This window comes from Sinocyclocheilus grahami, unplaced genomic scaffold (assembly GCF_001515645.1).
Source record: "Sinocyclocheilus grahami isolate Dianchi unplaced genomic scaffold, SAMN03320097.WGS_v1.1 scaffold601.1, whole genome shotgun sequence".
Taxonomy (NCBI): domain Eukaryota; kingdom Metazoa; phylum Chordata; class Actinopteri; order Cypriniformes; family Cyprinidae; genus Sinocyclocheilus; species Sinocyclocheilus grahami.
In genome coordinates, this window is record NW_015505780.1 from 68513 (window position 1) to 86240 (window position 17728).

The window sequence follows — 17728 nt, forward strand, 5'->3', positions numbered from 1 at the left end:
GCTGTGGGTTCCAGAATAAAAATGAAAATGATAAAAATAATTTGTAAAGATGTACAGAACCAGAACCATAAACAGAAACGTTTGTAATTTTAATTTGTAGGGCTTCCTATATTAAATATTTCAAAATGTACTCAAGTTATGAGCTCATTTAAAAAATAAATAAATACATTATTAGCTCTAAGTGTGAGTAAGAAGATTAAGCAAACGATTAAATTTAGAGCTTTTAATATTAATTGTAATTAATTTAAAGTTTAAGGCATTCTAATTATGAATTCATTTAAAAAAAAATCCATAAACGCGTGTAGGGTTTTCTGTATTAAAAATCTTTAATAAAAAAAAAAGTATTCAAGTTATGACCTCGTAAAAAAAAAAAAAGATAATAATTAAACCATAAACGGAAATGTGTGTAATTTTAGTTTTTTTTTTTCTGAACTCAACATGATGAGACACTGTTACACATTCCATCAATATGACGGATTTAACATCTCTAAAGGTTACAGACCTCATTAAAAAGATCATTTTCAACGGAAACATAATGAGGTGACGTATTCCTCATTTTTACAATATGTAATAAAGTTGATCTCCACACAGGTGAAGTAAAGCAATAGATAGGTGCTCTCAGACTCAGGTATGGGGTAGACTGGTACATTCTCTGCGTCGGGACAGCTGCTGTCTACATCGACGTTTTATAAAAACCAAGTGTTTTTCTGTTTAGAGAAAGTCTATTCTCTGTATGTCTTCGTAAGGATGCTATGAAGATCACCAGGGTCTCCAGAGCGCATGCTCTCCGCTGCGCTTTGACGCGAGCTGACAGCTGTCACCAGCAGATTCCGCGCTCACTTCGGCTCGCTGGGTTGTGTCGCACTGTCCCATTAAATCTGGCTTGGCGATCTGTTGCGCCATGAATCGCGCCGTCTCCTCGATACACCTGGAGAACCCGTGCGCGTAGCTCTGCGCATGCGCGCTCGGACAGGCGTTGCTCTTCAGGTAAATGACAGCCATTTCCAGGACGTCAGCCTTCTCTAGTTTAGAACAGGGCTGGCTGGCTTTTATCTCAGCTTTCAGAAGAACTTTAAGCTGCTCGATGCATCTGTTAATACGATCTCTGCGCATCTTTTCCACCTCTGGTTTCCTCGTCTGGAAAAAAGAGAGCGGATCGTAAGTAAACACTCTTGCTTTGGGATGGAAATGAGTTCTTAAAAAAAGGTAAATAGCCTACTTACTTTAGTTTTTTCCTTTCCAGTGTGAGTCAGTTTGCAGACAGTAGGAGCCATTCTGACCGCAGTTTGTTTGCTGTCACTTCATCGAGTGTGTGTCTTCTGCTGCAGGGCCCCGTTATATACGCCCTGACCCGGCGCGTCTTCTGTTTCCCACACTTTTGAGCCAATCAGAACGCGGCTCAAGGTTCAATAGGGAAAGTTTAAATTAACCTGATCTTCCTTTGCTGGGAAACAATAGAGGTGCGCGCTTAAGCAGCTGGAGTGTGTGTGTGAGAGTGTGTGTGCGTGTGTGTGTGTGTGTGTGAGTGTGAGTGTGTGTGTGTGTGTGTGTGTGTGTGTGAGAGAGAGAGAGAGAGAGAGAGAGTGTGTGTGTGTGTGAGAGAGAGAGAGAGAGAGAGAGAGTGTGTGTGTGTGTGAGAGAGAGAGAGAGAGAGAGAGAGTGTGTGTGTGTGTGAGAGAGAGAGAGAGAGAGAGAGAGTGTGTGTGTGTGTGAGAGAGAGAGAGAGAGAGAGAGAGTGTGTGTGTGTGTGAGAGAGAGAGAGAGAGAGAGAGAGTGTGTGTGTGTGTGAGAGAGAGAGAGAGAGAGAGAGAGTGTGTGTGTGTGTGAGAGAGAGAGAGAGAGAGAGAGAGTGTGTGTGTGTGTGAGAGAGAGAGAGAGAGAGAGAGAGTGTGTGTGTGTGTGAGAGAGAGAGAGAGAGAGAGAGAGTGTGTGTGTGTGTGAGAGAGAGAGAGAGAGAGAGAGAGTGTGTGTGTGTGTGAGAGAGAGAGAGAGAGAGAGAGAGTGTGTGTGTGTGTGAGAGAGAGAGAGAGAGAGAGAGAGTGTGTGTGTGTGTGAGAGAGAGAGAGAGAGAGAGAGAGTGTGTGTGTGTGTGAGAGAGAGAGAGAGAGAGAGAGAGTGTGTGTGTGTGTGAGAGAGAGAGAGAGAGAGAGAGAGTGTGTGTGTGTGTGAGAGAGAGAGAGAGAGAGAGAGAGTGTGTGTGTGTGTGAGAGAGAGAGAGAGAGAGAGAGAGTGTGTGTGTGTGTGAGAGAGAGAGAGAGAGAGAGAGAGTGTGTGTGTGTGTGAGAGAGAGAGAGAGAGAGAGAGAGTGTGTGTGTGTGTGAGAGAGAGAGAGAGAGAGAGAGAGTGTGTGTGTGTGTGAGAGAGAGAGAGAGAGAGAGAGAGTGTGTGTGTGTGTGAGAGAGAGAGAGAGAGAGAGAGAGTGTGTGTGTGTGTGAGAGAGAGAGAGAGAGAGAGAGAGTGTGTGTGTGTGTGAGAGAGAGAGAGAGAGAGAGAGAGTGTGTGTGTGTGTGAGAGAGAGAGAGAGAGAGAGAGAGTGTGTGTGTGTGTGAGAGAGAGAGAGAGAGAGAGAGAGTGTGTGTGTGTGTGAGAGAGAGAGAGAGAGAGAGAGAGTGTGTGTGTGTGTGAGAGAGAGAGAGAGAGAGAGAGAGTGTGTGTGTGTGTGAGAGAGAGAGAGAGAGAGAGAGAGTGTGTGTGTGTGTGTGTGTGTGTGTGTGTGTGTGCGTGCACGCTGTAAATGGGAAGCGTGAAATTGCTGGAGTGCACAAGTCTTTGACAGCGTGCGTGGCTGTTCTGGCGGGAAAGTAGAGGATCAATGCAGTGAATAGAGATTAGGAGAACTTTCAGACGCTTCCCGCTCAAAACCTCTTTCAGAAGAGATTCTGAACAATTATTTGAAAGGCTAACAATGAGTAGATGTATAGCCCTTAATCAACACACGTAAGTGCATATATATATATATATATGATGTGTGTGTGTGTGTATATATATATCTGTAGTGTTTTAATGTTTGCTATACATAATTTTTTTGTATTTTGTAAAAGCTTTCCCTCTAAAAAAAAGTTGATGAACTGAATTGAAATATATTGGTTTCTTAGATAAGATACAGTGCAAAACATACACACACATAAATATGTAGTCAGTACTTATTTGTGTTTTAAAAATTATTTTATATAAATATTTAATTTTTTGTTCTTTTACATATCTTAAGTATATGAATGTTTGATATATATATACATATTTATTTACCACACACTTTCTATTACATGCATGTGTTCATTTTTGCATATTATTTTTAACTTTGTTTTGTATTGCCATTTTACATATTAGTATATTTTCCAAATACAGAATTTTTTTTACAGATCAGCAGTGACCACGTTTTACCATTAGCCATTCATATATAGTTTTAGATTGTAGTATATCATTGTTTGTGTTGTACTAACAACTACATATTAAGAGTATATTAATGTTGGCTATACATACTAATATTTATTTACCACATGTTTTCTATTAAATCGTATTTTGTATGATTTCTGTATATTTTAATTGTATTTGTTAAAATGTCAATTTACATAAGAATATTAAAGCTGCTGGTAACACTTTACAATAAGGTTCCATTAGTTAATGTATTAACTAACATGAACAAAGAATGAACAGTACATTTATTACAGTATTTATTAATCTCCGTTAATGTTAGTTAATGAAAATACAGTTGTTCATTGTTAGTTAGACTAACAATCTAAGTCTAAATGGACGAAAAAATTTGCTTTTTTAATATTATCTTTCATATTCAAGTGTTGATTTAAAAAAAATAAAAAGAATGTATGAAGCTATAACCTTTTTTTTTTTCTTTTTAAGCAGAGGCTCTGTTCTTTCTGTTGACATATTGCATGTTCAGATATTCATACAACAAAATATTTTGGGGACCATATGATCAAAAATGTTGGTGGTGGCTGGCAACTTTTTTTTTTTTAAATGCTGGCTGGGAAAGAGTTAAAAGAAAAAAAAGTAAAATAACCATAAAGAACCTTAGTCTTGAGTATATTTTAAAAAATGACCTTTTTTCACTACAAAGAACCTTTTGTAAAATAGAACTCTTAAAAATAAAGGTCCCAAAAGGGTGTTTTTGCAGTAATGCTAGAAGATCCATTTTTGGTTTCCCAAAGAACCTTTCAGTGAATAATTCTTAAAAGAACCAATTTTTCTTAGTGTAAAGAACATTTTAATCATCTAAAGGACCTTTTCCCACTATAAAGAACCTTTCGTCCAGTGCAAATGTTCCATGGATGTTAAAGGTTCTTCATGGAACCTTCGATGCCAGTAAAGAATCTTTATTTTTAAGAGTGTGAGAAATGCAAAATATTATTCTTCATTGCAGCAACTGATCTATGAACAAGTGCATCTCTTGTTTTCTGAGTCTATCAGGAGGTGCTTTGGTTTAGTTAACCCCGAATTCCGTTCCCACACCAATTCCCATCTCCCGCCAAAATTGACTGGTAAAGCCTCAATACTTTCCATCCCGCTCTGCAAAAGGGTCTTTGAATGTGGGCGCCCCCTTGTCCAACACTCTTCTTATTCTCACAAACACACACACACACAGCGAGGGAAGCAGATGCTCAGCGCTGTGTGCCCAGTGTGAAGTGTCCCTCTCTTCATAAAAACGGGGAGCTGGGAAGCCCCTGACCTCTCCTCGCCGGACAGGAATTCGGGTCTTGATGTGAGAGGAGCTCAATGACATTCCAGCATCACATGCTCTGGCATTCACAGCACAGACGCATGAAAAGAGGCAGTTAGAGTGCGAAACTGTGACATTGTCTGATACCTTCTGCCCCATTGAAACCCTTTGAGTCTTGCCAGGGTGTTTGTGGTCATTAAAACGTAAAAAAAGAGGGAAAAACAGGAAAGCAGCCCTTTTTTTTCCTGTCAAAAAAACAATTGTTGAATTGTGGTCTCTTCTTCAAAAGCAAGACACTGTTCAAATGATTTATTTTTAATAAATGAAATATATAATAATATATGAACAGTTTTTAATAAAAATATTTATTATTATTTTAAATATTTATTAAAATGTTCAATGTATTCAAACAATTTCAAACATGTATATGTATTACAAAATCATTAATTTGAACTTTTTAAACAGTTTTCAAAAACAAAAACCTTCAGTAAATGAAACTGAAAAAATGTAATCTTAATAAATATTTGAATAGTTATTTTAAAAAAAAAATTTATTAAAAACTATTCAAATAAAAAAATCATGTATATTAAAAAATATTCTTTTTGAATTTTTTTCATTTATTTAATGAATAAAAATCAATAAATAAAATATTTATTATTATTATTATTTAAAATTTTGTTAAAATGTTCAGTTTAGTAACAACTATTAAAACATATGTTGTTGTTGTTTTTTAAAGTATTAATCTGAACAGTTACAAACTTTTGTATGTATTAAAAATAATTTATCTGAAACATTTTTTAAAAATTTAATGAATACAAAATTTATAGATAAAACATTTATTATTATTTAAATTTTTACAAAAATTCTCCCCTCTAAACTGAAACCATCTTGTAGTCTTCCTGCATATGAATTTCAGCCTGTTGTGTATGAGAGGTTATCAGTGAATGTCTATTTGCATGTATAAATATACTGTGGCATGCAGAAACATGTTTTGCACACATGCCTCCGTGTTTGTTTGTGTTGGTGGGATTGTGTGCAGATCAATCTCTCCTCAGGAGTGAAAGCGTACCTGCGGCTTTGAGGTGCGTGTGGGAGAGCGGGAAGCTTTGTGTGCACAAGCAGAGGACCAGATGGTCTATTGAGAGTGGGAATAATGAAGCGCGCTGGATCAGCGGCAGCAGGGTGGGGCGGCGTGCTGAATGGGGCTGAAGTGTGGGAAGCAGACACTGACCAGAGCTCTCACACATTCCCCACTGGAGAGACCTGCAGCTGGACAGAGAGAGAGAGAGTCTTATTATATTCCTCTGAATGATGAGAGGCTCTATGGTGGAATGCAGGCTAGTCATTAAACTATCAGTGTCATCTGTCAGTATGGGCCACTGTCCATGAGTCTTAAAGAAGAAAGAAGAAAAAAGCGGAAGAATATAAGAGCACGTTTCCCTCCAAAAAAACATCTGGCATTGGGTGGCCATTGATATTATTGATGATCCGAGTATAGAAAAAAATATTTTTGTATCGGTTTACAAGATGTAGTACAAAATAAATGAAATAACAAAGTTAAATATAAAAATACATTTAAATTCTGGCATAACATTAAGCAAAATATGCAGTAACAGAGAGAAGGTCAATTCAGCAGTACTTGTGATATGTGAAACATTTGATTTTTTTGGTATTATTTACATAAATGGAGCAATCATTTTAGGATTTTTTAAATTTTAATTTACATTTTTATACTATTTTATCATTGTATTTTAGTCATTATTAATTATCTTACATATTTGTTGAATATTTGACATTTTTATTATTTATTAATGTTACTTCACAATAATATATTATATTTATAAAAATAGAGCAATCATTTTCCAAAAGCAAGGGTTCTTAAATGTTGTCAGATTTGTATCATTGTATTTTATTAATGTATCTTTTTGCAGTAATTTTTCAGAAAGCAAGGATTTTTACTTTTTTATTCATATTTTTATTAAGTTTAATAATTGTATTTTATTCATTTGTCTTTTCTTTTTATAATAATAATACATTTTTATTATTATGAAAATGTGCCACTTGGGTTATTTACATTTCTTAACATATATATATATATATATATATATATATACACATTTCCAAAAAGCTTTTTTATACAACGCAAACGGTTCATTCAAACGGTCAATGTCAGGGTTGCTGCAGATGTTGTGGCACATGCTCACGCAATGATGGGCGGTGTAGATTTGAGGCTGAGGAGCAGGTGATATGAGTGAGCGGTGAGAACACACACGCGTCCCGCAGCCCAGTGAAGCCTCTGATCTGAGCAGCAGGTTCAAAGGCTGTTTGTGGAGGGACAGAGGAGGGGCTCGATCTATTGACTCAAAGAACGTGTGAGCAGGATCTAGCCTGGGTTTCCCACACTATCTGTCCATTTATTACCCAAAACTCTCTCAGGGCGGGAGGGGGCCCGGAACAATAGAAGTGTGCCATCCTTGAGAGCACGGGATAATTGTGCTTAATTGACATTCACAGTGAATGAATTCCAGTCAGAGTGTGTGAAGACTGAAGAAACACTTTAAAGTTCGTTAGAGCAATCACAAAAAATATGGCAAACATCAACTTTATAATTATAATCATAAATATATATATATATATATATATATATATATATATATATATATATATATATATATATATTTTTTATATAATTTTTTTATTACATAGGAAATAATGTATTATATAAATATGTATTATAAAAATGTATTATAAAATTGTGTGCACATGTATATAAATGTGCATGTATGTATATAATATTAAAATACAATTAAATATTTTGTTCAGTTTCTAGATTGAAATAAAATTCTGTATGATACACTTTGAGAAATTTTCACTTTGAAATTTTTAGTGAATTACAAAGATAATTACAACAAAACAAAACAAAAACAGCAAGTAACACATTGGATTAAATATGAACTTTTAATAAAGTCTAAAAACCGAAATAGTATTTTCTTGTAAAACATACTCCGTTTTTTGTCGGGTGGGGGGGGGGGGTTTTTTGTTTGTTTGTTGCTATTTAGTAAAAATTACTTTGTACTGTATTATTATATGTATTATTCCTTTTACTTTACAATAATTATAATAAGAGCAATCATTTACCAAAAATCAAGGATTGTTACATTTTATTTCATATTTGTATTCAATTTTACAATTGACATTGTAATATTGTGTGCATATGTATGTATACAATATTAAAATACAATAAAATATTTATATATTTATATAAATATTTTTGCTAATTTTTCTATTACATCTAATTTACTCATTAGCATTTGTTAAAAATAAATGAATAATCATAATAATAATAACAATATTTTTTCTACCAGCCAGCTGTTGTACAGGATCTGTCTTTGCCTGATAAGGTGTGCGACGTCTTGTCTATATATCCGTTGCATCCCTTGGGAAATGATCATATGTCCCCATCTGCAGAAGCCTTATCAGCGAGCGCTGATGTTCCCAGGTAATAAAAGTACAGCAACCTGCCTGTGTGTGTTGTGTTCGTTGTGTGGAAGCCTATTCCCTCCGTGGGAGCCCTGAGGCCAGTTAACCATGAAATAATTGATGCCTCTTCTATTGTTGAGGACGCCTCACCCACTGGCCTCTGAGTGTGGGAAAGCTAATCCTGACTGGGACTCATGGCTTTGTAATGCTAATGAGCTCCTATAAATAGAGGAGCACGACCCTCATTCCCAACACAACTGACTCGCTCTCCTCAGAGAAACATCTCTCCGTCTGAAAGAATGGCTCCGACCTACAAGACTGACTACTCTAAACTTTCCAACAAGGAAAAGCATAAAGTAAGTCTTTTTGACATTTGAAACACAATTGTTTCTCACACATTTCTCTTTTGCTGCGCTACGAATGTTGAAGCAAACATCTAACCGGATGTCTCCTTCCTCAACAGTTGAGAAAACCAGTGGTGGAGAAGATGCGCAGAGATCGCATCAACAACTGCATCGAGCAGCTCAAATCCATGCTGGAGAAGGAGTTCCACCAGCAGGATCCAAACACCAAGCTGGAGAAAGCTGACATCCTGGAGATGACGGTGGTTTTTCTGAAACAGCAGCTGCAGCCTAAGACCTCGGCTCCACAGAAAGCCCACTTTGACGGCTATTCCCAGTGCTGGAGGGAGACCATGAGCTTCTTATCTGGAAACTCCAAGGTGGACGCTGTACGTCAGCATCTGAACCGCTGCCAGGAAGGCCAGAGATCATCTAAAGGCCTCGTTCACGTGTCTCCAGTTTCCCATCAGCCCATCAAGGAGAAACAGGAACCGTGTGCTCGCAGACCTCTCTGGAGACCCTGGTAGATGATGAAAGACTTTGACAGAAAAACTAGATGGTGGTTTTACCATCTCTTATATTGTAGGAGATACACATTTCCATTTCTATGTTCATTTCAGTTGCTTCATATTGAAGTTTCAGCTGTTTTATTCTTAATAAGATTTGTAAGACATTTGCCTTGAATTTCTCTAGAGGCCTTTTTTTCTAATCCTAATGTTGTTTGGCTTGCAAACTGTGAGTTTGCTCTGAATCAGAGCTCTTTGTATGGTCCTGATTGATGTTCATTTGATACAGCCTTTTGTAAAGGCTACAGAAAACAATATTTGTTCTTATGATGGCATTCTGGTGCATTAAAACATTGTGGACACTGTGTGTCTGACACTGCATTTAATAAAAGCAACTAATTACTAAAAAAAACATTTGGATTCATTCTTTCATTGATGTCTACTGTATATATTGTACTTAATAAATAGCAATGATAAATAGTCACCACATAAACATTGACCAGAGATGGTATGCTAAAAACACAGCATGCCGTTTTGTTCAGCACTGAGCAAATGGTAGGAATGCAAATATTTGGATGCATTAGATGTATTTCAGGCTATAGTTGTACACAAAATATATATAAATTATGTAGAAAGATAATCAATCTTACATAATGATTAAGAGTTATCATCACTTATGTGTTCAGATAAGTTTGCAAATTCCTGAACATGTTTTAGTGACATGTTTAAAATATATTTCATATGCAAACCATTGTGCATCAGGGGTTATTATTGTTAACTAAAGCTTTAAAAAAATACTTGAATAAACATTAACTAAAATAAAATCTAAAAAATGTTTCTGAAGTTTTATTTTAGCTAGTTTACCAACATTTCTCATCTTCACAGTTCTAACTTGATGTAAAAAAAAAAAATAATAATATATATATATATATATATAACTGAAATAAGATTAATAAAAACTATATAGACATATTTATTATTATTATTATTATTATTATTAATAATAATAATAATGAAAAAAACAACAAAATAACTAAAACTTTACCTAAAATTAAAATGCATTACAACAAAAATATTAAGCAATTCAAGATATTAAAAGAAACTATAAAAGTATCTCAATGATACTAAAAGAACAATCATTAATTTTGTGGTACGGTCAGTTTAATTTAGCAGATTAAATATTAAATAATTGGACAGTTTCATATCGAAGGTCTAATGTGGTAACTAATTTTGTCATTTTCTCAGTTGCTGACCTCCAAACTATCATAAGTTTAACAGTAAAACTATTTAATTATGCAAGAATGCTGAATTTTGATTCAACATCCTGTTTTATATTATAATATAACATTTGTTATATAATCATATGTAATAAATATGCTTTAGAAAGCAATGAATCTGCATAGACATATTACTTGTGTGTCATTAAAAAAAAAAATTTTTTAAACATTATTTAATCACTTAGAAACATCATGCTGGAGTGGGGAGTGATGACACACAAACACGTTCCATTTACAATGCTTTGTCTGCATAGGTCTGAAGCGTCTGATGCTTTCCCACACTCACGGGCCAATCACAAGGCTGTCTGTAACACTTGATAACATCAGCAGCTTGGACCTGGACAGGAGGAGGAGGGGGGATCCTGAAAGGGGATCTAACAGCCACTATTTGTGTCTATACGTGTCTGTGTGGTTCACTAGAGGTGTGTCATCTCCTGATTGATTACACCGCCTCACACCCTCAGAGACCAAAGGCTTCCCACTCCTGTAAATTCAGCAGAGGCACATGGCCACCCTGACGTCTACTGTATTTGCCCTACAGTCCCATAAAATGCGTCTCACTCTCAGTGCATGTGGCGTGAAAAGTGTGTCAGAGCTTGAAATACTTCTACCCAAATCTCAGCAAATAATTCTGTTCTGAACTAGGTGAAATTAATTTTTTGTCAGATTTAAGTGAAACTGCATATATGTAAAAAAATTATGTACAAGTAAACTGAATATAATTATGTATAATTTTTTGATTGAAATGGCCATTAAAATTATATATATATTATTTATAAATATTATTCATAAACAATATTTATTTATAAACATGTTTTTTGCAAACTAATGTTTTTATATTTTTAATTTGATTTGAATTTATATTTTTCTAATTTCATTTGATATTTATATATTTATATATATATGGAGTTATGTTATACATTGTAAAAAGATAATTTTTCAAAGTTGTCAATAAAACATAAAAAGATTACTGAAGTACATTTTTCACGAAAATTTCAGTCTTTGCAATTTTGAAATCTACCAGCAATTTCTGAGTGAAATTTGTTTCTACACCAATTGCATTTAACTTTATAATATTTTATTGAAATTAAATACTTTAGATGGAATACTCAATGCATAGCTAACCTATCATGGTTATTTATTTTGTTGTATTTTTATAATTTTTTTTATTCTTTATTCATTTATTTATATCATTTTTTAACGTTTGTCATAATTGTTCTAAAGTCACATTACAACATTGTACAAAATAGTTTCTAACGCATAAAGAACTTTTAAAACTCACATGGCCCATAACAATACGCCACTTCAAGTTTGCAACAAGTAGACTCAAACAACAAGTGAATAGTTGTTTCCCAGGGGGCTTAGGTTTGAATTAGGGGCAGTAGCAGGGACGGGTCAGGATTCACACCACCATACCTAATGGATGATTTAGCACGGCACACTTCCTTAATGTCGGATCTGAAATGGGAGCCAGAGTCACGGGTGTGGGAAATCCTGGGAGAAGCCAGCCCCACACTCGATGGGCGACGCGGCCCCCTCCATCGGCCACACCAGCTGTCTGATGAAACCAGAGCTGACAGCACACAGCAACTATTATCAAGGGTTTCAAAGTACAAACACGAACATTAAGTCCCTGCGCTTTTTCTCACACACTGCATGCCACTTATTACATGATTTAAAAAATGCTTAAGAGACATGAAGATATTAAAATTGAGGACACATGGGACAAATACACGTTGCTAAAGTTTTAGCAGCTGGCATGTGGTTTTATACTCATTTAATATGTCAATGTAGTGTAAGGGATAACGCATTTTTCATTATTGCATAATAATGAAAAGGAGTTTAGTTAGCAATAATGACTGGCTGACTGGATAATATCAGGCTTTTTGCACATCATAAAACGTTGCTTTTTTACCCCTAAAGATTGCATATAAGTACCTTTTGAAAGAAGACAGAGCCCCAGTACCAGGTTTTGTGCCTTTTTTTCTGAGAGTGTACCTTAAATGCAATGTAAGTCACTTTGGATAAAGTGTATGCCAAATGCATGAATGTAACATCATTTTAGGACTTTTTGTTGTCATTTTGGGTTATTCTTTGACCATTAAGTGTAAATGGACTCCCATTAGCTGAAATTGAGACCACTTGACAACTTTGACTAAGTGTGGTGAAGGTTTGTTAAAAACATTGTTTAAATATCAAAGGTCCATTAATCATATGCAGCACAAAGCATTTATTTCGACTAATAAAGAGGAAAGCAGGAATGTTTATTTTTAAAAGTTGTTTATTTGTATGTGACAGTATGATTGCACAATTAACATATGCCACTATATATTAGAAATACATCTTTCATAAGAAGAAATCATTACATTTGCATATAAAACATTGCAAATAATTACTTTGACTCCACAGGAGTTAAACAGATGTTCATCGTCTCTTCATTGTGAAGATTTATACAAATTACTATCCATCCATAAGGAAAACTATAGAGGTGTGTTACAATAAACCTCTGATCAGAATATAATCACCTGTAGAAGATTAGACTTTCACATTGTGAAACCCACTTCCTTCTACAAACTAGGTAGAAGCACCATAAAAAGATTCTTTCAAAACAAATTTGAAAAGGAAGTATCTCCTACAATATAAGAGATGGTAAAACCACCATCTAGTTTTTCTGTCAAAGTCTTTCATCATCTACCAGGGTCTCCAGAGAGGTCTGCGAGCACACGGTTCCTGTTTCTCCTTGATGGGCTGATGGGAAGCTGGAGACACGTGAACGAGGCCTTTAGATGATCTCTGGCCTTCCTGGCAGCGGTTCAGATGCTGACGTACAGCGTCCACCTTGGAGTTTCCAGATAAGAAGCTCATGGTCTCCCTCCAGCACTGGGAATAGCCGTCAAAGTGGGCTTTCTGTGGAGCCGAGGTCTTAGGCTGCAGCTGCTGTTTCAGAAAAACCACCGTCATCTCCAGGATGTCAGCTTTCTCCAGCTTGGTGTTTGGATCCTGCTGGTGGAACTCCTTCTCCAGCATGGATTTGAGCTGCTCGATGCAGTTGTTGATGCGATCTCTGCGCATCTTCTCCACCACTGGTTTTCTCAACTGTTGAGGAAGGAGACATCCGGTTAGATGTTTGCTTCAACATTCGTAGCGCAGCAAAAGAGAAATGTAGAGAAACAATTGTGTTTCAAATGTCAAAAAGACTTACTTTATGCTTTTCCTTGTTGGAAAGTTTAGAGTAGTCAGTCTTGTAGGTCGGAGCCATTCTTTCAGACGGAGAGATGTTTCTCTGAGGAGAGCGAGTCAGTTGTGTTGGGAATGAGGGTCGTGCTCCTCTATTTATAGGAGCTCATTAGCATTACAAAGCCATGAGTCCCAGTCAGGATTAGCTTTCCCACACTCAGAGGCCAGTGGGTGAGGCGTCCTCAACAAATCAAATCAAACACTGGCAGTATAAATCCCACAGGACTTACATTTACCTTATCTAGTTCCAATTAATCAATAGGTCAACCAGTCTTTCAATAACCAAACTGAATATTTAATGCTCTGAATATGTGATTATACTAAAGATTTGCATGCACTTATTTATTTATTTTTTATCTAAACTTGATGCAAACATTATTTTGACTAACACAATCCAGTGCTGGGAATGAAATATATTTTCTTTCTTTATTATTTTTAATGCCATGTCAGCCTCATGGCTATATTCAGGCGAGAGCCAGGTTTAGTTATTCAAATGTAAAACTAAATAACCTTTCTAAAAACATTAAGACAAAATCTGGATTTACTTTGGTTAAAAACCTTTTTAAAAGTACCAAAATCTCTTAATAATTTGAATATTTTTGTAAATATTCATAATATTTCATTTTTAGTGAAACTAACAAGTTGCAAAAAATGAAGATATTTTTATATTATCTCAGGAATATACTATTTCCCACATCACTGTACATTATTTAGCAACAACAATAATAATAATGTCTGTTACTAATAAATGTTTTGATGTAGTATTTTATCATATTTCACTGATTTCTATCAGGAAGACCACATTCTCTTTAAGTCTAATTAAATAGTGGCATCTGAATTAAAAGTTTCAACTTCATAAACGTTTTCTGATCAAATTAAATGTTTACATTAAATTAATCCATGCATGTGCAGATTACATTGTTAAAATCACATCCAAAAATCAGCATTTCTTTAAAGGCCCTTCAATGCAATAAACTGGAACCTGAGACTGGGAAAGTCTGTTTTCACTGGTGCAACAACACCTCAAGGATCAAGACTCTCTGTCTGAAGCGTGTCGTTTTATTGCTTCACACCGACTTGTTGGTCTTGTCAGCACTACTGGACATGCTCGCAGGAGTCAGGCACACTTTCAGTGGCCCGTGCCAGTGTTTTCTCACAGCGGGAGAGGAAGCAAGCTCGTCTCGACTTTAAAGCCTGCGTAGGGATGGGCGGATCGATCCTTAAGAATCGATACTTTCGATACTGATGTCGTATCGAAAGGATCGATCCTCACATAAAAATATCGATTCTAAAGTGCATTTTTTTAACCATTAATTTTATTTATTTATCAAGACATGCAGTGCATAAAATAAGCTTCTAAGTGGAAAAATAGACTATATTAGCGAATAATTGTTTAGGATTGAACCATTTCTCCTGCTTATCGGAACACACGCAAATGCTGAACGACAGAAGCAGTCAATCACAGATGGCGTTCGCTGCTGACGCATGGCTCACAGTGCTTGTTCAAACAGGGCTGCGTTTCCCAAAAGCATCAGAAGCGTAAGTAGATCTATAGAAACCATTGCCACATTATAACATACATTACATAACATTGTTACTATATATAAAATTAATTCTGAAAAATGCATGACGTGTCCACACAAATATGAAGCAGCAATAATAATAAATGCTTCTTGAACAGCAAATGATATTAGTATGATTTCTGAAGGATCATGTGACCCTGAAGACTGGAGTAATGATGCTGAAAATTCAGCTTTGATCACAGATGCATTTTAAATTACATTTTAAAATATATTAAAATAGAAAATAGTTATTTTTAATTGTTATATTTCACAATATTGCTGCTTTTACTGTTTTTTTTTTTTGCTCAAATAAGTGCAGCCTTGGTGAGCATGAGACTTAAAAAAATTACAAAATATTACTGACCCCCAAACTTTTGTGCACATGTAATATTTTTTTTTTTCTACTTTATTTTTTGTTATTATTGTTTATCATTTTTATGTTAATGGTTGTATTATTATGGTGGCCGTGAAGTGCAACGCAAATCACAATTCTGAAAATAGACACTCCGTATTTTTTATTCCAGAGTAAGGGCAATTCATACAATACATTTAAACTGAGCTACTTTAATACCATCTCCGAACTTTCTACCACGACTCTGCTGTTCTTCGGCTGGTTCTTCCTGTATAGGTTGATTGACGGATGTCTCGTCCAGTCAGCGGTGAGTAATCCCAAACCAATGGCGCTGTCTCAAACTATACCTACCTCTTCCGGTTTGTCGGATTTGTCGTTGTGTTTTCTGACTTGTTATTTTGTTTTTTAGACTTGCATTTGCGTTTGTAATTTGTTATTTTGTTTTCAGAATTGTGATTTGCTTTGCACTTCACGGCCACCGTATATTATTCTATGTGTACTATTCTTGATTTTTGAACATTAGTAAAAAAAAAGTGTCGTTAAAAACAAAACAAAAGATCATCGCCAAGAGTGCCATCATGGATACCGTGGAAGAACTCATTTAGAGACTATTTGCTTGACAAAACGTTTGTTTAGGCATATTCACTTCACTTTAATGTAACATTTGCATGCTCTTTTGGATTTAATCTAGTTAATTCCAGTCCTCAGGTACCACCGCTCTGCATATTTTGCATGTCTCTTATTTAACACACCTGATTCAGATCAGAGCTCCATGCATGAACTGTGTCCCGATTGACATGGTCCCTATACAGTGTTCTTTGCTCCCTACTCCCTGGAAATCCATTCACTTCGTAGCATTCATTCACAGATTTGCGCTATGCCACGGCCTGCAGCGTCTACACACAGATGAAACTTACTAGAGATGTGTGAAGTGTGACATAATATACCTCTGTAAATAAATACAGCTTAAATTCACGTCTCATACACTTTAATGCCCTTTGATTGGAACATAGATGCTCCCTTCAAACTGGAATCATGGCAATGTGCAGAGCGGTGGTACGCGAGGAACCAACGAGTTCGAGAACTGTCTAAAGTGTATGGCAGGGGTGCAAACTCAATTCCTGGCGGGCCGGAGCCCTGCAGAGTTTAGATTCAACACTAATTAAACACCAACTAATCAAGTCCTTCAGGCTTATTTGAAAACTACATGGTATGTGTGTCGGAACAAAACTCTGCCAGGCTCTGGCCCTCCAGGAACTGAGTTTGACACCCCTGGTGTATGGCAAGCATAACATCATCAGAAAATCCTGTCATTTGAGTTTTAGTCTCAAATCTAATCGATGCCTTTTGTAAAGGTGTGTTTTTGTTATTTAATCCAACTTGTTTTAACATGTTGTAGCTAATATCACTTATTAAACATTCCTTGCATTAAAAATGTTGTGCTCATAAATGTGAATACCAGTGAAAAGCAAAAGTGGATTGAAAAGCAATTTGATTTATTAGATCTCTAATGAGAAAACAGATGTTTTGCACATTACACATGCAATGTCAAATACACACGCATATTGATACAATACAAGTGAGTCCTTGAAAATTTAGTTTTCATCACAATACATGCCTTTATGAAAGGAAAGGGTACATTAAACAAACTTGTTCCAAAAGTAACTGTTTATAAACTGACAAGATTTGTCCAAATATGCTCAAACAATGAGAAATAACAATTTACTCAAAGGCTCATTATGAGGTTAAAATGAAATCTAGCTTCATTGTGAAGCACAAATTGATATTACTTGAAATAAGTAATAGACAGTCCATCAAAATAGATGGGAAATGTAATTATTTCTATAACAGAAATGTTTTTAAACACATGTTGAATCACATGAAGTTGGAAGTATTCAAACAGCTGAATAAATACCTTGCACATTATACATCCAAATGCATAACATCTAATGCAAAGTAAAGTGATGCAGAGTTATCACTGTATCATAAAATACTTTACATAAAAAAATTCAGAATTAGAATTTAATAAACACTTTTCCTCAAAAAAGAAAACTTAAAAATAATAGTCCACCGAGTCAAGTGTAGACGTTCAGTGTGAGTCTTTAAGGCTCTACCAAGGCCTCCAGATGGCGCTCTTGTTGACATTCATGTCTTTGCTGGAGGTCTTCTGGTCTGGCAGGACACTTTCCCTCCTGTTCTGCTCACATGATGTCTGCAGCTTCTGGAAGTGCTTCAGCAGACTTCTCTGGCTCTGTGTCTTCATCTCATCTTTGGACAGGAAGTGCACAATCTCACCGACAC

General features: G+C 35.7%; 3 protein-coding genes across 6 annotated transcripts; 1 reads left to right on the forward strand and 2 right to left on the reverse strand.

The window, feature by feature from the left end:
• Positions 1–407: 407 nt before the first annotated feature.
• On the reverse strand, positions 408–11810 carry her2 (hairy-related 2). Of its 4 annotated transcripts, none has more exons than XM_016240825.1 (4): positions 11693–11810; positions 5742–5935; positions 1224–1398; positions 408–1137 (listed from the first exon to the last, which is right to left on the reverse strand). In XM_016240825.1, exons 3-4 carry the CDS (start codon positions 1272–1274, stop codon positions 760–762), a joined length of 429 nt encoding a protein of 142 aa, XP_016096311.1. In that variant the 5' UTR covers positions 1275–1398; positions 5742–5935; positions 11693–11810; the 3' UTR covers positions 408–759. The 4 variants fall into 4 exon arrangements, with proteins under 4 accessions (XP_016096311.1, XP_016096309.1, XP_016096310.1 ...); XM_016240823.1 differs by having other exon boundaries at positions 5742–5941; XM_016240824.1 differs by lacking the exon at positions 11693–11810 and adding an exon at positions 8594–8639 and having other exon boundaries at positions 5742–5941.
• On the forward strand, positions 8431–9386 carry LOC107557410 (transcription factor HES-5-like). Its single transcript, XM_016240821.1, has 2 exons — positions 8431–8508; positions 8616–9386. The coding sequence occupies exons 1-2, from the start codon at positions 8452–8454 to the stop codon at positions 9018–9020; spliced, it is 462 nt and encodes a 153-aa protein (XP_016096307.1). The 5' UTR covers positions 8431–8451; the 3' UTR covers positions 9021–9386.
• A 964-nt stretch (positions 11811–12774) lies between the features above and the next one.
• Positions 12775–13791, reverse strand: LOC107557400 (transcription factor HES-5-like). The gene is made up of 2 exons (XM_016240807.1): positions 13479–13791; positions 12775–13372 (listed from the first exon to the last, which is right to left on the reverse strand). Exons 1-2 carry the CDS (start codon positions 13533–13535, stop codon positions 12968–12970), a joined length of 462 nt encoding a protein of 153 aa, XP_016096293.1. The 5' UTR covers positions 13536–13791; the 3' UTR covers positions 12775–12967.
• Positions 13792–17728: the final 3937 nt, after the last annotated feature.

Bases quoted from the DNA above. Each gene is read 5' to 3' on its own strand.
- her2 (XM_016240825.1), bottom strand. From the start codon at position 1,274: ATGGCTCCTACTGTCTGCAAACTGACTCACACTGGAAAGGAAAAAACT. The intron at 1,138-1,223 runs GTAAGTAGGCTA...TCTTTTTTCCAG, and splicing joins CTGGAAAGGAAAAAACTAAA to ACGAGGAAACCAGAGGTGGA.
- LOC107557410 (XM_016240821.1), top strand. From the start codon at position 8,452: ATGGCTCCGACCTACAAGACTGACTACTCTAAACTTTCCAACAAGGAA. The intron at 8,509-8,615 runs GTAAGTCTTTTT...CTTCCTCAACAG, and splicing joins CCAACAAGGAAAAGCATAAA to TTGAGAAAACCAGTGGTGGA.
- LOC107557400 (XM_016240807.1), bottom strand. From the start codon at position 13,535: ATGGCTCCGACCTACAAGACTGACTACTCTAAACTTTCCAACAAGGAA. The intron at 13,373-13,478 runs GTAAGTCTTTTT...CTTCCTCAACAG, and splicing joins CCAACAAGGAAAAGCATAAA to TTGAGAAAACCAGTGGTGGA.